This window comes from Dryobates pubescens, chromosome Z (genome assembly GCF_014839835.1).
Source record: "Dryobates pubescens isolate bDryPub1 chromosome Z, bDryPub1.pri, whole genome shotgun sequence".
NCBI classification, from domain to species: Eukaryota; Metazoa; Chordata; class Aves; order Piciformes; family Picidae; genus Dryobates; species Dryobates pubescens.
This window is the reverse complement of record NC_071657.1, coordinates 45,723,386-45,745,698: the sequence shown is the minus strand read 5'-3', so window position 1 is coordinate 45,745,698 and position 22,313 is coordinate 45,723,386. Positions and strand designations below refer to the sequence as shown.

At 38.0% G+C, this 22,313-nt stretch overlaps 1 protein-coding gene across 2 annotated transcripts in view; it reads right to left on the bottom strand.

The window, feature by feature from the left end:
• PCSK5 (proprotein convertase subtilisin/kexin type 5) overlaps nt 1-22,313 on the bottom strand; it is a 292,051-nt gene that overhangs the window by 70,698 nt on the left and 199,040 nt on the right. Inside the window, exons 14-21 of one of the 2 annotated variants that reach the window (XM_054178076.1) lie at nt 20,615-20,758; nt 18,752-18,854; nt 18,101-18,294; nt 16,654-16,738; nt 13,158-13,255; nt 12,534-12,663; nt 11,439-11,554; nt 9,057-9,734 (exon numbers count right to left, since the gene is read on the bottom strand). In XM_054178076.1, coding sequence (XP_054034051.1) covers nt 9,619-9,734; nt 11,439-11,554; nt 12,534-12,663; nt 13,158-13,255; nt 16,654-16,738; nt 18,101-18,294; nt 18,752-18,854; nt 20,615-20,758 — 986 coding nt within the window. In that variant the 3' untranslated portion in view covers nt 9,057-9,618. Of the gene's footprint in view, nt 1-9,056; nt 9,735-11,438; nt 11,555-12,533; nt 12,664-13,157; nt 13,256-16,653; nt 16,739-18,100; nt 18,295-18,751; nt 18,855-20,614; nt 20,759-22,313 lie in introns of those variants that run through there. The other variant, XM_054178077.1, reaches the window with a different exon arrangement.

Sequence of the window (22,313 nt, the reverse complement as noted above, 5' to 3'; positions counted from 1 at the left end):
GTGTGTGTGCGTGTTTGTGTGAATTTTCTTGTTAGATATGCAGTTTTATGTCCTGGCAGCGATAAGTAAGTATTTCCCTTGTAGTTCCTCTCCAAGAGACTAGGTCACTACAAGTCATGTGTTACTTTCCCACTTTTCATGATCAGAACATCACTTACTCTGCTTTAAAAATGGTCATTGGTTGTCTTATGTAGTGTTGCCCCAGTGGCTTCTCTTTATAATTAATGAAAAACCAACCTTATTTCCTCCTTTTGGCTTATTTAATTGCATAGGAACATGGATATAGATTTTGCAATTGGGCTGTTGCATGTAATCTTATGGGTTATGAAGGTTTCACAGAACAAAAAAGAAACATTCATCAGAATTTGTTTTCATCAATCAGCAGTGAAAACTGAAAGGATTCGGTCATGGGGAATCCTCTGCTTTTTCTGTTTGACCTTCATACATTTTATTTTTAAGGGCTCGTGGGATCAGCTTCTTGAGTTTTGCTTAAGAAGTTTCTTTACCTAAAGCTGAATCTTAGACTAACCTACATATAACATGCCAGTAAAATTCACCCTAAGGATTCCCGTTAAAGTTACCTTTCTGTTCATCCCAGAGCTTTAGTGTTTGATAGATTACATATCCCTGAAAAAATAAATAAATCTTATCTTCATTTTGAAAATGTTATGACAGGGAGATATTGGCATTTCCTTCCCCTACTAAATTTTGAGCAGTTATACAAAATTTGAGCCTAGTTTCCAATTGTTCTTCTAGCTTCAACTTTCAGCCTTCTGGTAATTATTCTGCCCCACTTTACACAATGAGTAAACTTCTATCTCCCTGACTGGATGTACAGAAGGGACAAAGAAGATACCCTTCATGGGAGAACTTTGGGATGCTATGATTTGAGGAGATGAGAGGGATTCAGGACTCTAAAGAGTTAAATTGCTCAGAGAAACAGTGCTATGTCTCACCGTTGTTCTGAGAAATAGTCAAAACAGGACACTGCTCTTACATTTTGCTCAGAACTTAGCTCTGCAACTCTAAGGACCAAGCACCTGACAAAACTGCAAGCTGTTGCTACACAAGCAGCAGCTCGCTGAGCTGCTGCACAAACCCACAAGTACCAAGCTCAAGAGTGCTGCATTAAGCTTACTGTGCAAATCTCATGGAATGAGTCTGGGGTCTTCAGGCAAAGAGACTCTTCTCCTTAAATGACTGACACAGGTGCAATTTGGAGCTATCCAACTTGCAGAAAAGCACAGAATGGCACTTGGGCAAGAAACTATGGCAACCAGCTAAGGAAGCACAACCACATACAGGACTAGAAAAGTACAAAACTGTGAGAACAACTGTTGGACATTTGGAGTTCCCCCACCACGTGAAGCCTTTAGGACTGGTGAGATGTTTCTGGATCCCAGAAATTGCTTTAGAACTCCTTGGGTTTTTCTCCTTTCCTGTGCTTCTAACATTGCACATAGAAGTGACAATAAGATTAAAGTGCCTTTCTCAACTAGCTACTCAGTTCTGTCTCAGTTTCATTAGGGTGATGCTTAGAAGAACCTTCTCTCCTGAGGCAGTGGGTTGAGACAGGACTGGAAATCTTCTTTTCAAAAGTGCTCCAAACAGTGATGAATCAGGAGGCTGAAATGACGACAATGGTTCCTAAGTCACTGAAGCTCCTCCTTGTGCCAAGGGACAAAATAAAGCCTTGAAAAGGGTTGGACATCTCTCCCTTGAATAGCACTATGTGGAGCTGAGTGTGATTTTAGGACGAAAGGCTCTTTTTTGCTGGATTACCAGAGATCACACAGAGCCTCAGATTAGCTTTAATCATGACAGACAGGAGAGAGGCAACTGCCAAATACAGTGTCTTACTCAGCCCTCTATTCCTTCCCTTGAAGAATAAAAATATTTCCATTAGCCAAAGCTGCCTTTTTTTCTTTCCTAACATAAAGGGAATTTCCCCTCTCTTTAGTGTGTTTCTTTCCTCACTTCTGTGTAGTATACAGTGGTTGTTAGAGCCCTCAGAAGTATTTGAGCAGGTAGGTATAAATAGCCTCCAGAAAGATATTTTGCCTGAAATTTAACAGCTCCATGAGGAAGTAAGAAAGGGAATGAGGCAATCCTAACAAAGTTAATGCTTTGTTCTGCATCCTTCCTGAAGGGGAAATATTACGTACTCCCCAAATTTTTGACTGGCCACGGAAAAAAGGAAAATAAATCTGTCTAGCCTCTTAATTTCTGGAGCTTCCTAACTGGAAGTTTCCCTGTCTGATCTTGACAAGCTTCCTTTTGTTTTGCAAAGCTCAGACACTGAGAATTTCCTAAAGGGCAGTGGAATGGAGACACGTTAATCTCACTGAAAATGATCTCATTGTGCTGAGGGTACTTGTTTGGAAATCCAGATAGTTCCCTGTGAAATATGCAAAAGAAAGGTCTAAGCTGAGTGTATACAGTGAGTAAAACTAGTGTGATTTGCACCTGAAGTATATTAAAGACAGTTTTTTTCAATGCCAGAAGAAAACACACATTATATACTCCAGAGGCAACCGGAGTAGCACAGTGTCTCTCTCCTACATGATACAGCAGGAAATTTGTATACACAGAGCCTTCCCTCTCCACAGGTATGATTTGGATAGAAATAAAACTAAAATGCGAAGGGCTGGATGTCTCTAGGCAGTATTTCAGAGGTGTTATCTGTCTTTAAAAGAGTGACTCCTGCACAGAGTTATTTTATGGGAGATCTCCAACTTAATCAGGATAATCTGCTGCTAACTGGGCATGTAAAATGTAGCCCAATTATTCAAATTAATAATAATTCAAATTAATGCATATAAAAGCCTGAAAGAAATCTTCCCAAAAGATACACATTTATTTCCTCTGAAGTAAGGATTAGACCAAATTAAGACTTTTAATGAGAAGAACAAAAGAAATTTGATTCTTGTCTTTAACTCTTCAGGCAACTCAAAATCCTTACACTGGTGAACTCCACTTGCTTAAAATGTCCTGGTTACTCTTTTCCTTTCAGAACAGGCAAGGCAATTGCTTTTGATGAAAAGCACAGAAAAAAACAACACACCCCAACAACCAAAAAACCCCCCAACAACAAAAAACCCCAAACAACTCACCTGACAAAACCCCCCATAAAAAACCCAAACCAAAACCAAACCATCCCAAAACAACCACAAGAAGCCCAGAAAGCACGGTCCAAGATGTTCCATACTGAAGGTAAAGAAGTGGATAAATTAGACAGGCTTTCTAATTCAGGTATAGAGGTTTGGTGGCATCATTTGGCTATGGGAGCTCTTCAAGCCCTCCTTTCAGCCCTGAGAAAGCATTCAGGGTAGCTGTGGGAGAAGCAGACCCAGTTAAGAACAGCATTTACACAACTTTAGCTCTTACTCCTGGAGTAAAAAAAGAGGCCACTTGGGAATGAATGTTTGAGTTATTTCTGTCTTATGATCCAGTGGCATTACACAGAACAGCACATTAGCATGGTCAGGAGCACCAGGTCTGACAGCAATGGGAATCGTTGGGACTGGCAACCAGATGCTAGATTTTCCTTCCATCCCACACCTCAAAGAACATCTAGGGTATTAGGAGGAGGGTAGTGGGCAGGCCAAGGACAATTGTAAATGGAAAAGATAGAGTTTTATCTGAATTTTAATTAAATTACACTAGTCATGCTCCAGTGCTATTCAGTTGTAGAGTTTGCATGATCAAGCTATCAGTTCTTCTTGGGCACATGAATATTCACCACCTGTTAATGTTCTAGCTTCTCCCATCTATGGCAGAATGAGTACCTAATCAGCTCATTGCATAACATGGAGGAAAGATGTCTGCTGTGCTTTGTGATGGGACAGTATTTTTTCTTTGAAAATTGATGTTGTTTCCTCAGAAGACTTTTGATGTACCTATACCCCAAATACTGAGAAACATTGATAATTAACTGATTGTACAAGAGACATTTTTTCTGAGGTGTACCTTGCCTATCTTGGAAGCAAATGTATGAGATTTTCACGAAAAGGATATGTAATGAAAACCAGCCTTCGGTGTGGCACTGAGAGGATGAATTTCTTGCCCAGTGGAATTAGTATTTTTTAATTGCTCAGAACATCTTACCATAATATGTTTTCCTTGGACTTCCCAGGATTTTTCAGGCTAGAAATTCACTTGGCTTTTATGCAATAAGCATTGCTTTCTAATCCAGAAAACCAGTCCTTCTAGGATTATTTCAATTGTAGCATGGTTATCATTACTTAATTCTGTGGTAGTGTCTACTACCCTTGCACATCAGGTAAATGTTACTGCAATCTCTCTGGCTCTGTCCTGAGGGTTTCTGAACAGTCTCCCTAGGAAGACTGTGCTCTGAGAGTTACAGAAACATCCCAGGACTTCAGCAGATCTGAATACTCTTTGCTCATCATTGTATAACCAGTGGCAGAAATACAGGAATTGGATGCAGTCCTAAGGGTCAAAGCCTTAATTTGTTCTGGACACTGTGTAGCTACCCACAATTCTTTAGTCCTTGTTACTAAGAAGGATTTAAGCTGCCATACACTCTCACTACAGATGATAATAAAGAATTAGATAATAAATTTCATTAAGAATGGAAATTTCCCAAGATAGTTTAAGTAAGACAAGTACATAAAATTGATACCAAACAGAAATCAGTTTTCCCCCTCCAGATTCTGAACATGCTCATGCAAGCTGCTGTTGATGTCAGTTTCTTTTTGATGAAAATTTGACTAGGATATTTCCTTATATGCTGTAAAACTTTTAAAATGCTTGCTTAAAATATTTTGCACAAGCATCTAATGGCAGAACTTTTCTTGATTAATTTTGCAATTACATGACAATGGTATATCCAATACAAGGCACAGTAATGAATTATAGGTAATTTACTGTTGCACAAGTTGTACTGCAAATTAAAAACTCATACAGTCACTTTAATGTTTCTATAGGAATTTTGAATTTGTAACAGGCCTTCTAACACTCAGTTCATTAAGTTATTTCATTTAAAAGTAGCATAGGTACCTAAAGTGGCCACTCATACAGATAATGCTCTCTGGTTGTGATGTGGCTATTAAGAGGATTATTGTGGCAATCACCAGTTGCAAGCTATACTTAGTGATGGGTGATACCGCTGTAGTCAGCTCCAGTATCTGTATATACTACTATCATCTTCCAGGCTCAAAATCACACCTCTTACCACTACCTGACAATGCAGGACAAGCAGCAGCCCTGCTATTACATGATATATTCAGTAGCAGAGAGTGCTCATAATTTCACAGGACATTGGAAAGTTCCAGTCCCAGTAGAGATCGGGGTAACCTGTAAAGTCTCATAGAAAGCAGCATTCTCCAGAGGGCAGTTGCAAAGCCTCCCCAGAAAAGCGGATGTGCCAGTGGAGATTGGAGTGTGGTCAAGGGAGGTGATTCTCCCCCTCTACTCCACTCTGCTGAGACTCCACCTTGAGTACTGCATCGAGTTCTGGAGCCCCTATTACAGGAAGGATATGGATGGACATGCTGGAGCATGTCCAAAGAAGATCCATGAGGATCATCAGAGGGCTGGAGCACCTCTCCTGTGAGGACCAACTGAGAGAGTTGGGTTTATTCAGTCTGGAGATGAGAAGACTTCAAGGAGGCCTTATTGTGGTCTTCCAGTATCTTAAGGGGGGTCTACAAGAAAGCTGGGGAGGGACTTTTTAGGATGTCAGGTAGTGAGAGGACTAGGGAGAATGAAGCAAAACTAGAGTGGGTACATTCAGATTGGATGTTAAGAAGGAGTCCTTCCCTAAGAGGGTGGTGACACACTGGAACAGGTTGCCCAGGGAGGTGGTGGAAGCCCCATCCCTTGAAGTTTTTAAGGCCAGGCTGGATGTGGCTCTGAGCAACTTGATCTAGTGTGAGGTGTCCCTGCCCATGGCAGAGGGGTTGGAACTAGATGTTACTCGAGGTCTTTTCCAACCCTGACAATTCTATGTCCTGCAGACATGGGGCATGCAAAACCTTTGCCTGGTTAAAAGCAGTGTTGGCACTTGTACAAGATTTCTGTGGGGTTTTTTTTGACCAAAGCTGTCATTGTTTTTGAGACTTTTAGTATGGAAGAGATCAAGTTGGGTGTCCAGTTTTCATTTTAAACAGGGATTGTGTAAGAATTTTCCTTAACAGATATGAACTGGTAAATACTTTAACATGGAAGTGCAGTGCTATCACTAGAAAAGCATCTTCATGTTTGCCTTTTGACTTGCAATATAAATGAGGCAGAAATGAACGAACATGTTTGGACTGATGCCATCCAGTCCTTTCAGCTTCGGATCTTCCTAAAACGGTCCATTTAAATTCTGCATGCCAGCACCACAGAGTTAGCTAGTGAACACTCCAAACTATTCACTGTTGAATCAGAGAGGAGGAACAAATCACTTAAGAAAACTGCAGCTGGGCACAAACCAACCTCCTTATTGCAATCTTGCTGCTGCAGCGGTTCTCTTGTACATTATAGTGCTGCTTTTGAATTCTGCTTGCATCTGGCCACTAAGAGATCACAAATAAAAAAAAAAGAGCCTGAGCTGACACTAGAAAGTACTAGTTTTCATCCTGAAACTCAGTTCTATATTTACTTGTCTGTGAGACCTCACAGCTAAACATGTACAGGTGTATGTAGCAGACTATGGCACACTTTGGACAAATTTATCACATTATACTATGTTTCCTATCCGAAGATGAAATCTTGACAGTAAAATACATTAGAGTTGATTTAATTTCTTCTGCAGCTGGAAAATGAAGGTGAAGTGGGAGGTGAAAGAAGTTCTTCATACAGTATTAATGTAAGGGTTTGGCCAATTGTTTTTTCCAAGTGTGTGGTATTACCAAGCTACTTCCAAGAATGTGCTGTCCCCCTTACACTTGCTGCCAGGACTGACAGGGAAATTCTGAGAATGATCACCTAACTTCTTCATTTGACACCAAATTGGTGACAGTGAGATGTTTAAAGATGAGAAGTGCTTGTTTTTCAGGAAGTGCTTTACATAGCCTCAGCAAACATGCTTAAAATGTCATCTGAACATATGACTTCTTGGTTAGGTTGCCACTTTGGTATCCATTCAGGTTGTAGAACAAAGTGGGAAATGAACAAGAGCATCAACTACTGCTAATGGAGGATCTCATCCTGCAGGGATCACAGATGAGTCCACATCAGACAGCCAGCTGTTCCCAATGGGCAATTGGGGGCTCACAGTCTGAGGTGTATATACTGTATATACGTACTGGCACATTAGCAGATGCCAGCATTTCACTGTGCAAATGGTCACATATGACCAGAAGGATGAAGCCTTCCTCCTAAACTTCCTCCTTAGACTTGTCATAGATCTTACAGGTGAGAGGAAGCCAACCTTGTTTTCCACCAGGGTTCAGACATGGCTGTACTGCTACTACACAAAAGTTGTCCTCTCAGGGAAACCAGGTATTTCTGCAGTCATAAATCTCATCATTAAAACAAACAACAAAATCCACGATAAAATTAAATACCCTTAACCCTCCCAATTTGTTTCAATGACTTGCATGCAGTAGGTAAGTGCTCTATACCATAAAGCTACCTGTGCTCTTCAACAAAGATATTTCACATATAGATTATCAACATGTTTTTTCAGACCAAAAGAACACAAATTTAGGTTAATTTAATAGAAAAAATAAAATATGGTATAACATTGATTTTGGCCAATATCAATTACAACAGAACTACCCTATTTTACAAATAACAACTGAACATTTTACACATGTACAGTATTTTTTTTCAGTAAAAATGCATTTGGATATAACAATGTGTCATTTTTTTAAAAGAAAACAAAGATATTAATTTCTTCTCTATAATAGTGTTAGAGACATTTGTAAGTATCCAAACAAATTCTTTACAATCCATTACATAATTAAATCTTCATTATGAATATATATTTATATATAATATATATAATATTAACTTAAACTTTGAAAGCATTATGTTCTAGTTAAACATGTTATAATGAGAAATGAGGCAGTAACAGACTAGTAGTTAAACTAGTACAAATTGAATTATTTTAAATTTGAATGTTTATCAGGAAACGTGTAATGGGCTCTCTGCTAAAGGTGGGACCTTGCCTCTATAGGTTTGTATCCATTCATCTGTAAAACTTCCACAGTAATTTTTTTTGGTCCTCTTTGTTTTCCAACATTTACATGTTCAAACACCTGCAGTCCATTTTTTATTGTTATGTCCTGGAAAGATAACTGAGAAAGACTTTTTGTACATTTTAGTTATTATCCCCTGAAAACAGTTATCTTTGGAGTTCAGTTTTCTGTCTTTTGCTGAAAGTCTGTCTTCTGAAGAGTATCTAATTGAATGTGATGAAGATACATTCAATGCAAATTTTTACTAGTGGCCGTGTGCCTGGGTAAAGAGAGAAAGGCAGAGGCCATGTCTCTTAGCACCCAGGATGGCTTGGCAGTGAGGTAACTCCACTGGCCTAAGCAGGATGATTGCTGCTAAAATTTCTGTTATGAGTAATTAAAAGCAGGTTCAGGCCCAACATGACACAATTGTTACACCAAGAGAACCATGGATTTATTGCCCTATGAAGATGTATTTGGCACAATTATAAATCCAGTCCTGTAAACACATCCTGTCACATATTGTCACACTGGCATTTACATATTGGCACTATGAAATAGCTCCACATATCTGTATGATAATATCCCCTTTTCAATGAATGCTACAACAATAATTTATGAATACTTGTTATATAATAGCGTACACATTACTCTCGCTTATGCAAATCAAGAGATGTAATATCTTTTGATTTGTTCACTACAGGAAGAATTTTTTTAAGTTTATTTGAAATAGGTTTGACAATTTAAAAAAATAAAATAAAAATCCTAGCATATCTGTTAATGAGCTAGCTGTCTAAAAATGAAATCTGTATGACCAAAACCACATTTTGGGCAAACATATATATACATACTGCATGTGATACAAAAAACAGCACACAGCAGAGGAAGTAAGAAAGAAATGTGTGCAGAAATGTTCAGTTTTCTTTTTTTTTTTTAAATACTGTTACAAAAGGGGCAGAACTTAGTCCTGCAGCTAATGATGTTTCTGATCCCCTCAGGAACTCAAGTTCCCTCACCATTAATACACATAGCACAAAAAAGACTAGTACAAACATGTTTGTATTGTTTAGTTTTAATCCATGTAAACTTGTGTTGTATTCTTGAAATATTCTTTAAACATCTTTCAGGGGAAAGAAGCAGGAAAAAAAAGGGAAGAAAAAGAACCTTCAAAAAAACAGAAGTAATCCTAAAGTTGTCAGGAAATCAAATCATGAGTTAAACATTAATTTTGGCATCAAATGCTTTGGTCACACAATACTGACTCTGTGATTCTGGATGCTCAGCTCTAGACACCCAGTTATGAAAGGTAGGCGTGTTGTAGTGTTTCCATTTAAGTTCCAACAAACAGTTCACCATCTCCCCAGACAAAGAAGAGTGAGAGAGAGATGGCTTGCTTTTTTTTTTTTCCCCCTCCTTTTTTTCTTTTTCAATAATATGGGTTAATCTATAAGTCTACAGGAGCAGGAGGATGCTGGGAGGTGTCAGTTCACCCCTTGTGCGTACATGTTCTGCAACACAGTTGCTGAAGCACTTTCCGCTGGCAGAGATTGTTCTTTTTCACCAGCATACAGAATCCTCCCTCGGCCCAGGACTCTTCCGTGGCTTCCGGAGGGCAGCAGCAAGAGAAGGAGAGGAGGTTGAAGGTTTGGAGAGTATGGCGTGTGCAATGGAGGAAGTTTTAATTGGTCAGACAGGCAGATTTGGTTGAGAAGACCATTCAGTAGCAGGTAATAAGTAGGAAATTTGGTCCATCAAAAGGAATTTCAGTCAACAGCATTTTTTTTTATTTTTTTTTTTTTTCAGGAAGAGATATTGTGTGGTCCGACAGGAAATGATTGGTATCCATTTATGAAAAGGAAAAAAAAAGAATAGAAAGAGAATAATTAGAAAACAGTGATATTTACAGCAAAGGGATTTGTTCTCAATTTTTATGAATCAAAAGAATAACAGTCAAACCACAGAAAAAGAATAAAACATTCTCAACAGAAATGCAAATCCTACAAATGAGTTAGGCTAGTAACCAGTGCTTGATTGTCAGACAATGAAATGACATCCTCTATGCTTTGCAAATGAACAGAAGAACCCTTGACACTGATATATTACCCTTTCATGGCAGCTGTACTTGGAAGAATGGAGTGAGACAGTACTGAGACTGGGTCTCCCCAGTTTTGGGCAACTACTACACATGTATCTGACTGAAGCTGCATGTGCACAGATGAAGACAGACTTATCCGACCGTATTAAAGACCAAACTGGTTCAGTGTTTGCACTGCAGAATTCAACTGTAACACCACACTGAGACTGGTTATTCAAAACTTCCTAGCAATACTCTTCCTTTTCATTTGTCTATCTGTATCTTACCTTCCGTGGACTTGCTCTGGATTGCAGTGACACTTTTGAAGTCCTGATGTGGAAAGGCGGCATGACTGGCTTACCAGCACTTAAAATGTAACTTTACAACACACAGGATACTTTTCAAATTGTGAAGGTTTTAATTCCAATGGGAGCTGTAAGGGTCCACAGAAACAACATTGAACCTTGACCCTTTTTTTTTTTTAAGTGGAAACGTTCTGAGCCCAGGAATCATTGTTAGCCTTCTGTACGTCTGATGGCAGGTATCTTCCACATGGCTTAACACTGGGCTTTGTTCTTGTATGATTTTCCTGTTGGACGGCACTTGTTGGGCTCCATTCACAAGTAATTCAGATAGCAACATTTTTAGGGAAGCGTGATGTTATATCTACGTGTCTCTGTAATTGTGATGTTTGGAAGGAATTAATACTAGTGAATAATTAAGCCAGTCATATGCAGTAAGAATGCTTATCTTGGTTGCCACAGAGAACTTGGAGGAAGTTCAAATCTCCACCCTTTTTCAGAACTCTTTTGTTCTCATTACCCTTTCACATAATTGAAGCACTACAGGCACTTAAAATTCTTTTTTACTTACCATCATTTTCACAGTTTGAAGTGGTGAAACAGAGAAAAGAAATTCTGTGGGATAGTACACTAGGGTCTTCATATAAAAATCTTTTGAAAGCAATTACTTTTGAAAAACAGATAAGGAAGGAAAAGTAGGTTGTTGGCAGGGAACAAAACTATTTCTGGAAAATTCAGGTAAAGGGGATGTGACTATCTTGTTAATACACACAAATGGAATTTTATCCTTTTCATAAACCTGAAAAAATGAAGGAGTATTGTAGATCTCAAATCAAGACTGCAACAAAAGGAAAGAACCAAACCAATCCAATACACATAAAAGAGGAAGCTGGCAGGGGTAAAATGGATCTTTTCAAAAGCTGCACTCACCATCCTTGCAGACTGTTCCCACTACACAGACACCAGTGTCTAGGTTATAGCCACTTGGACAGCTTGTACAGTTTCTGTCTCCTTGACCACTGCAATCTAAACAGCTGGCATCACATCTGAAAGACAACAGCATCCTCAGCAAATACAAGAGTCCCTAGGAGACCTCTTCTGTATTGCAAAGGACTTGTTTGCTGTTTCCAGAGGTAACAGCTGCTCTACGTTAATAATAACAAAAATTAATTAAGTCCCACTTCAACCCTTCTTTCCTTCTACCACTTTCCATTCATGCTTTTGCAGTAAATAGCTGCATTATTCCAATACTTTTGAACTATGCAGAAGTAATCAGCTGAAGTATTAAGCTGATCATGCATACATGTGCCAGCAAAGCATGAACTAGAGGCACAGGCTGGAAAAGACTGACCTGCTACTCATTCCTTTCATTGCCCCTCTGACTCCATCATATTTTCATTCTGTGTTCATTAATTTTTTGTGTGAAAAACTGCAACACATGCCTGTCCTGAATTCAAAGCGAGTCAATAATAAATGATTCCAAAGAGCAACAAATTTATTTGTTTGACAAGGAATGGAACAGAAAATAAGTCCCTTCCTTGTGCAGCCCAGCCCAGCCTTGCCCAAGATTTATACACCTATTTAGACACTGATTCAGGTAAGCTATTCTGGACAGCAGACTGGTTATATACTTGTGCCATATTGATGAATAGCTGAAGAACTGAAATGGTCCTTAAGAACAGTAATTAAGTTGCAACTAAAAAAAAATCTAGTTTTTTTGCTTGCTGCTGAGAAATGCAGATCCTCTGCCAGATTTGTAAATGTCAAGTGTCTGTGCATATCTATGTAGGTTCTCACTATTGGCTTTTTAAAAGTGAAGGACACTCATAGATGCACAAGAAAAAACACTTTTAGACGATGTTTATGAACCTAACTCAGATTAAAATTTTAAAACTGCTTTTCCTTCATTTGCTTAGGGCTGCAATGCAGTTTTCCATTTTTTTAAGTCAGCAGTGTTGTACATTCTCATAAACGTATTTTGACACATTAATAGCTAATATCAGACATGTTAGCCACTGATCATACCTTTTGCAGCTTTTGTATCCACTTTCAGTAGACTGATCAAGGTAATAGCCACTACTACAGGACTGCACACATCTTCCATCTTCCATAAAAAAACCTTGTGTGCAGTTTATACAGGCATCTACTCCAGCACCTTAAACCAGACAGAAAATACACGGTTACAGGCGAGTTCCTCTTATAGGCCTAACAGACACCACCTCTAACTGTAGCAAATTCTTATAATTTTAGAGACTATGCTTCGACTACTTTCTTTCAAACAGTAGCACCAAGCAATTAAGGTACACAGAATAAATGTTACATAATTTCAGCCTATCTATCCTTTTCTGAAAGAAATAGCTTTTCAGTACAGCTTTTTGTGAAAGAAAATGGAGGGCATTACTGGAAATCAGAATGAAGTCTACTATGAGGGGAAAAAAAGGAGTGAATGCACACTTTTAATTAAGAAACTAGAAACTTAGGGTTTTGTATCAGATGAAATCTGCTGTATTTAAAATATATTAAATTATTCTCAAGATAATTAAGTTTTTACATGTAAACAATCATGTAATACTGTAACTGTGTTATAGTAAAATCAGAGCTAAAAACATGAAAGAAAGGAAACAATGAAGATAAATGCCAGTGGGGTACCTGCACATGTTGCACAGGAACGGTGACATGGTTCACATTCTCTACCATTATGGAACTTTCCTTCTTCACAACGGACAGCACATTTAGTGCCGTGCAAACTATTGTAAAGAGGAAAAAAAGCACAGTGTTCAGGCAGATAACAACAACAAAGGAATGAAATGCAGTTTAATACTTGGTGAAATAAAGATGCCATTTACAAACTCATAAATACTACCAGGTAGTAGGAGACAGGATAAAACAAACAATGCCAGAGTACAAAACATTCATGCTTGTAAAATTCAATTACCCACTAGTAATGTGGCACAAGGTCAGCATCACTTTACTAAAAGAACTAATATGGGATGTGTTAGTAAGATCTCATGCTACTCTTTAGAGACCAGCAGCATCTCCTGATATTGTGTTGCAGCACAGGTTAAGAATAGATTCACAGTGAAGGAAATCACCACCTTTTTCCGAAGTTGCAGTTTCCTTTGAAACTTCCTAACTCAATCACAGTTCTGAGTGGCTAGAGACTTTCAAGATTACAGTCAGAGGTATTTGATATGATCGGTAAAAGGCTATTTAATATTCAATAAGCAGAACGAGTAATAAAAACATTAACAACCTTATTAATAATAAAAATCCTACCAAAAATATTACATTAAACCTATTTACTGTTTCAAAATGTTCGGTTGTGGAACAGATACCTTGCCAGCAGGAACAAGTAATAATTTAAACAGTATGTAAAAAATCCAGAAACAACAAACAGCACTTTAAACTGCAAAGAAAAGAGGAACATTGGCAATGAAGCCGGCGATTGCCCACAAGGAGGGGAACTCCAGAATTCCCTGAGGCAAAAGGCCTTCAATAGATGCTTATAAAAATCAGATTTCATAATTACTCACTGATTGTGATATCCCGTGGCACACATTAGGATTTAAACAAAACCAAAATGACGTTGACCACAAGGAAGCTGCAGCAGCACAGTTTCACTTTCTGTTGGTGTCTGCTGCTTATTGCTGAGACTGGATTTATTCCTGAAGGCTTTGTAGCTGAAAGCTTTGTACAAAAGAGGTTACTCTGCTGCAATCCTTTGCAGCGGTGCTTGCTCCTTGCTCCAATCCAACGAAACTCTCCCGGGGACTCAGCTCCTGGGCTTTACAGTGCTAAAACAGCAAGGGGTCTTTGGTGTCCTGTCTGGGTAAAACTGACTTGGCTTCCAAGCAAGGCTTGAGATTCCTTCCAGAGCATGGACACTTGCAAGGCGAGGCTCTGGCTCTTTGGGCTGGTACTTAGAGATTTCCCGAAACAATAATGGCCAGTGACAACACAGACTGAGGGATAAAACCCTGACACTGTAACCTATAGAAAGGTTTTTTCTCCAAACGTGGCCAAAGGCACTCAGGCTCCAAGACATATTCAGACAAGCCTGGGCAATGAAAACCCAGTCCTGAAAAACCTGAAAAAAACAGACCTACTAGCTCCTGCCTCGTTGTCTGGTTCAGAGCATTTTTGAGGCTTTTTGCCCTTTGGGACAGTATTCTGCTTGCAGAGCATGACAGAATGAGTAACAGAGGAATAATAAATAGCAAAAAGAGTGAAATTCCCAGGCCTTCTTCTAAGTGGCTATTTATGTTTTCATGTTATAAGATGCCTACAGCAAAGTTTTTTCATTTGTGTTTTTTTAAGCTAGTGTTTATCTGCCATGTTTGCTGTCTCCTGTAGGACCGTGGCTTTCATTGAATTTAACTGTTTCTCTAAAAAAGCTCTTCATTTTGGGAGATAACTGAGTGAGTGATAACCTTGTTGTACACAAAACTTGTATATGTGCTCAGCATCACCGGAAATTCAGAAGCGTGTATATGGTCCCAGTTTATAAAAAACTGATTTAGCCCCTCAACAAACCTAACAACATCTGCTGTCCTACGATTTTTCCTTAGTCACGTACTTAAAAATGTTTACAAAGCAAGTATCATTATTGTGTTTTTACAGATGGGAAAACTAACCATTTGCCCAAAGTTATTGAATGGGTCAGTAACATAATCAGAACTGGAATCCAGGTTTTCTAAACCCCACCCAGGGCCCTGCCCATTGATAAATCTGCCAAGAAAATGCAGCAGGTTTTGAGCAGCTGGGGAATATGTAATGCATATCCTGCAAGGCCTCATTTTTCTGTCACACCCACATACGGTGTTTTTCAAAACATGACCAAAAATCAATCTTGTTTGCTAACATTACCCAGGAAAATACAAAGTTTGGGTTCTTTTGATTTTTTTTTTAATATTTAAATTTCTGCTTCTCAAACTGAATAGATTTGTCTACTGTCTTCAATCACACTAAAACCCGCTGTTTGTGTTAACGAACATGGAAACTCAGTTCCTGAGAAATAAAGAAAATATGGGCATATATTTCCTATAGCAACTGTGTACTACAAAGTTCCAGATCTACATAATCTTTGGTTTTGCAGATCCACAGAATGTCATTTTGAATCTGTTAAAATTCCCCCCGGACCTAACATGGACTGCGAATTTAATAATATTTTAAAAGGGAAGTAGATACTCATATTTCATGGAGAGTGTAAACAGACCAATGTTATGATCCCATACCATGCTTTCCTTCCCCTTAGATCATACTTCCTTTTCAAAGAGTCACTTTTAAAGAAAATAGATACTTGTAACATGGCATTTGGAAAATCTAGATATAACATAAATACACAGAAATGATAACTTTACAAAATGTAAAAGAGTCCAGCTATTGATGTCCTAGAAGCAAACAACACTGAGCTTATATTAGGAGATGAAAACTCACTTTGATAGAAGGTAAAAGCTTAGTGCTAAAACATTCGCAGAACACTTCAGTTCCACAAGAAGAACCCCTACAGATACTGAATACTGACTTCCTATTTTTTGTGGCATAAACCCAGCAGACATTCTGTCCTGAATTTATAACCTTTGCTGATTGGATCAAAAGGTCATTCATTCATAAAGGAGCTTGAAATGTGTACTGCTGCTTTGTAGATTTTACCTACTAGCTTCATGAATGATTAAGTTCTTTGATGAAGACAAAATAACCACTACTGTTTAAAATATGTGCACGTTATGTTGTAATAGGATTGAGCCTGAGGTACTTGAGATAAGTGAATGACTGAATGTATGAAGAAATACAACAAAGATAAGAAAATAGTTTCTCAATATCACAGGAATGAATCAGAAATATTAATATGATTCATCATCTCTACCTCTAAAGTAATAGTTGACTGCCACACTGCAGGTGAAAAAGGTGAAGAAGCCAGCTCTGGCTTTTATTTTATCTGAAATAAAAGGTCTTCTAAAAATCTGTTGTTAGCTGAACTAGAACACAGCAGCACACACAAACACTAAATTGCAAAATAAACAGTGATGGAACACATGACGTGAGGGCCACAAGGTTAAATAGCTATCTGATGTTCTTCACTGCATATCTGCAGCCTTGTAAGCCTCTTCAGGCTTCATGTTTAGCAAATCCATCACTTCCTTACCTTAGGCCATGTTTGCATTCTGTGCAGATTTGGAATTCAACACATGTTTTACAGTTTTCACTACATTTTCGGCAAACGATCTTATCTGCAAAGGAAAAAAAGAACATAGCCTAGAAAAAACCTTGGTCAGCTATGTTTAATAAAAATATATAGATGTATTAATACACAACTTACTTGCTTTCTAGCTTGACACCAGGAAGGGAAGAAGCAAGCTAGACTAAAATAGATCAATTCTCTTTCCATCAAATATCAAATGGTTTAATCTATTTTAAACATTTGAAGTTATAGCTCTACCCTGAGAAAAATATGCTTTAAGGTAATTTAAAAAAAATCTTCATAAACATTTTACATTAGCTGTTTATAATATGGACTTAAATAGTCTTTTCATTTAGCAGTGATACACAGTAATGATCGCCATGTGTTCCAGAGACCATACAGCAATTTACCTCTTACACATTCGTGAAAGCAGCCTGTCCTGTCTTCCTGACTTGGTGCTTGAACAAATACCTGGTCTGATCTTAATCTTAACAAAGTCAACACATATTACTTAACAACTGCATTTGCATGCCAAGTGCTTTTAAGAGACGTCCCGCTCTCTTCAAACCTGCTGTTTTTTGAGATTCAATGCCATGTAGACTTTTGATTACAAAAAACCCGATCTTCACTTTTAATCTGAAATTTTTATCAGTCCATCTTAATTGGAAAGGAAGTAGTTTTTACACAGTGAGAAATTAAAGAATTAAAGTAGTATCTGTTTTTAACAGTTCTCAAGAATGTATACACAGTGTCATGACGTAGTAAGCAAAAGGTTAGGTACCTTGGTGAACAAAGCTCCTTTCTAAGGATGTGTCTAAAGATAATTGAAGTCACTGAAGTTTTAAGCATGTGAATATATGTCTAAGTACTTTTGCTAGCCGAAGGTGGGAATTAAACATAGGCAGCCTACTTGGCAACAGAGGCAGCCTACTTGGCAATCACAACAGGGTGTTACTCCTCTTGGGTCATCCCATTACTGCATGTACTTAGGTCTGTCAAACAGTAATTGCAGACATATTTTACATCTGAGAAGCTGTCTCTTCTGACAGGTGCCATATCACATGATAGGAAAAGCCTGATGTTCAGAATGTGGGTGCTGTCTATCCCTTTCTGGGGTAGCAATAACCTGCTCTGTCCTGTAGCTGGCTTGCTACTGAACTGCTCTCTTTCTGCTGTTACTACCAGCCACAAGCAGAAGAGACATCCTGCCACTAAGCTTGTTTTTTTTTTTCTTTTTTCCAAAAGGAAGAATTTGGAGTAGATTCCCGATCACACTTGCAACAACTTTATAAAAGGAATAGGATAAGAGAGAGACACATCAGCATATACTTTCTCTGTTCATAAATATTCCAGCACCCTCCCCAGATTCAGTTTTGTAGCCCACAATGAAGAAACATCAAGAAATACTAACTCTTATCCAGGTAAAACCCATCAGGACAGTTGGTAATACAGCTATTGGTTACTTCGTTCAGGTAGTAGCCAGATTTACAGGTCATGCACTGGTCACTGTGGCCTCCAACACAGGTTTCACAATTGGGTGAGCATTTTTTACAGCGTTTCTTGTCTGCATTGTAGTGACCAGGTGGGCAGGTCGAAACACAGATCCTGCAGACAGCAGGGAAAAGAAGGCAGAGTCATTAATGAAATAACCTGCCACCACATTCCTGGACCATGCTGCAAAGCAGAAGTATTGTCAAGTGTTGCTGCTTTTCTAATGATCTGCCTTGCTAGACAGTTATACAACAGTATCATTTTTGACCACCTACATTTGTTCCAATCTTGTTCAAGCTCAGTTACAGAAGCTGCAGCAGCTATCACAGTTACATACATATAGTCTTTTAAAAAAAATGCTTAGGAAATGCAGAAATAATCAGAGAAGAGTCTTTGAAGGCTGTGCTTGAAATCCTGATTAGCTAGTTTGTTTTTTGTTTTCAAGACCTAAAAAAGTGTGTCAAATTCAGTGTAAGATGAAATAGCTATAACGCAATAAGAGAAGAGAAAAGGAAGTGAAGATACACACTAAGAAATCTATGAAGTAAAGATTTTTTTCTCTTGGCCTTACCGAGTATTGTTTTTGGATTTGTAGTAGTAGTGCAGACAGTCAGTACAATGATCTGGTCCTGGCCCATCACACCCTACTTTACTGCATTCTGCATTGCAGGGACCTGTAATAAAACAAAAATACAGGGGAGAATGGGATTAAAATGTCCCATTTAGTACTTAGCACCACTTAAAACATGGTATTTTAATACAGAATGCAATTACTCCGTTTTCCTGTTTGAATTCCAAATAGTAATTTGGCTTCACCAAAAAGAGAAGTTCTTTTAGTACCTGAAGACTCTGCAAATCTTGGCCTTAGTATTTACTCATAGCAGTTTATAATTTTCAGCAAGTGTGGCACCCTTTATAGAACCTATCAAATAGCAACTATTTCTAGATTTAAACAGATGCTTTCCTGATGAGCAACAAGTAATTCTGAGTTTTATTCAGAAATGTGCAAAGGCTTCTGGAATTCATAATGAATTTTGCTTTGCTTGGAAGAGATAACGTGCTTTTGGCTGGCCATGTCTAAGTCTAACTTCTCTGCTCCTTTCTCTTGTCCCTTTTGTACAGACGGGTAAGGGGGAGCCAGGGAGGAAGAAGCTAGTAGCTTCCCCTGGCCAGGGGGATCTTTGTGCTGTTTATTAATTGTAAGTATTGTAAATAATGTATAATTTGCACATATTCATCACATTCCACTGTAGAGTGTAGATTCTGCTAGTAAATACAGCTTCATTTGCTTCTAACTGAGTTGGTCTGGCAAAGTTAATGTTGGGGGGAAACTTGAACCCACCACAATTAGCAAAATCACTTAATCTAAGTAGGTCAACATATATAACAAAACAACATGATCAGTAGCTACTCTTGTAACCATCTTGGTAGCAACTGGTCCAAATGGATAGCACAACCCAATTGAACCAGCCATCAGGGCCCATAAGGGCATTGTTCCGTGCTGCTACATACTGCAAAACTACCAGCTAACACTTACTGACTACCAAGTCTTCCACCTCACCAGCACTCATGCTGGTCCCTTCTACTCTAGAAATTCTATGATTCTGTTACAGTTTTCAAAAATGCCCTTCGTGCTATGGGGAGAGGGAACTCTTATCAACTCCGGCCTTTATGTAGGTGAACACAGCCCATGAGTGAAGTTATAACTTTGAGGATCACTGCTCTATTGTGACTGAAATGTGTTGACTCTGCCAGTCACCTTGAAATTTATCTTAACATTGGGTAAACTTGAAGTAAAGCTAATATGCTTTATACAAAAACTTAAGAAGTTAGTGGTCTTTACAACAGAGATAGTAATGTTTAATCATCTACCAAGACAAGCAGTTCAACAGTGCTCAGTCTAAATTAGGGGCTGTGGGTCTAACATACTGTGTCAGAAGACTGTAATAACAAAAACGTCTAAACTGAACTTTATCCTGCAGTTTGCTTGCCAGAGGTATACTTAACATTCATCATCCCTAACTATCCACATAATGCTCCTAATATTGCATCAAACATAGGGAACTACCGACTTTACTGGTTTTGCAGTGCTGAAAATCTAATATAAAAGTCTCAAAGGCTGAAAAAATTCAGCAGGGATTACCAAAACCAAACATACATGCAGAAGATAATGCATATGTATATGTATTTTTATATACTTATATAAAAGCTGTGCATTCTTCATAGTATGTTAAGTCTATCTTAAAAATATGTAAGTATATGCCTACAAACTAATAAAAGATTCTATTAAAATATCTAAATTATAAAACAAACAATTCTGATCTTAAATTAAGAACTGACTTTTGGACATTTTACATATGCAGAGTCTGAAATCACTCCCTCAAGCAATTATCTGTTCAATAAACACACAATCACAGCAAACAAATGTACGTACCTGAATAGTCATCTGTTCCATAATCTTCTGTTGGGTCTTCAACGGGACTAGAGCGCACTCTTTCCACTTTCGGAAAATCATTTCTTGGTGAGTAAGGCTGAATAGATGTTCCATACAGTACTAAGGACCACTCTTTCAGTTTACCTAGAATTTAAGTATTTAAAATCTGTCTTTAGAAACCATTTCTGTTTTCTGTTGACTTACAAAAACATATCACTTCTAAACGGGACTTTGTGAGTAGGTGCTGAAGATTTTGCTTTTCATATCAGTATCTTCATTTAGCTACAGATAACATAATTGCTGCTTCACTCTAAACAGAAAAAGCATACTTCAATCAGATGTATTTATTTATGTATTCTCAGCCTCTTGCAGGTCCAGTATATGTTTGCTCCAATGGTTGAACTCATAAACAATAGGCAGTAGCAACTTTGACCATAGAATTATTTGGAAAATGTACACAGCACTCAGTGAGGATTTTTTTGCTCTGGTTTCACTATCCCTCAGAAGACCAAATATCCAGTAATTATTATTAGAGATCTTTTAGGTAACTATCTGTATTCAGAATTCTGACTTAAGAAAAGTTTAACACTTTTTTTATTACTCGAAAGTACTGTCCATTGACTTACAAGACACATCTCAATTAACAGGATTAAAACTTATTACAAAACCTCTGTGGTAGAACAGCAGTGTCCACTCCCAAATCAGCACAATTTCTTTCTTATTTGCCCTAGTTATTTGGCAGATATATTGCTACATTGTCTGCATTCATAACTAATATTTTATCCTCTTGAGTGAAGAAATGAAAAATTGTTTGCCTGCCTGCAGCATTATCTGACTTTTTGGCAAGGTGTTTTCTGTTTTTTTCTGGAAGAACAAAAAGACAAATATGTGTCAAATTACCAGCTCAGGCAAGTGCAACCTTCTGTTCCCTATCTTTCTGTTTATACTACATCGTCAATTAATTCTGGAAAAGAGTTAAAAAGTACTCAGACCTAAAGTAAGCATAAAAAGCACACTGTTCCTTGAAAAGATGACCTTAAATTTGGTCTTATCATATTATCTTACTTATCTGTGTTGAGAGTAGCTAGTTGAATTCTCATCAGAAGAGAAAGGAAACAAGCAGGGAGTATTTATTTTTCTGAATTTGAAAGGTCCTGTTTTGGAGGCTGTTCTGTATTAAAACAGTCTTCTCACAGAACTACTGTTTATAAAAAAATGTGACCAGGTATGTCTCAAGAAAATCACTTAGCATGCTTCATGTAAAGTTAAATTCAAAGTATCTTCTCTTCTTTCCTTTTAATAATGATTGATAATTCGAGGTTTTATATTGTTCACTGTGACTTTTTCAATCTGTGCAAGCAAATGAATCTTTAGAACTGATATATTCTATTTTCCCCAACTGGTATTCTCCATGGCCATGGCCGTTAGTTGATTAGATGGTGTTGGGTGATAGGTTGGACTTGATGATCTCAAAGGTCTTTTCCAACCTGGTTAGTTCTGTATTCTGTATAACATGTCTCTGCTTTTACATTCATCATTCAAGCAGTAAGCAACAATAGGCAAAACCATTACCTGACAGATGATAACTCAGTTCTTGAAAATGGTTTATACTGGGGTTAAAGAAGGGAATCTGTGTTACCTCTTTGTTTCTTGCCAACCAAATTTAATCCTTCTGGGGCAGAAATTTCTACAGCTCCTA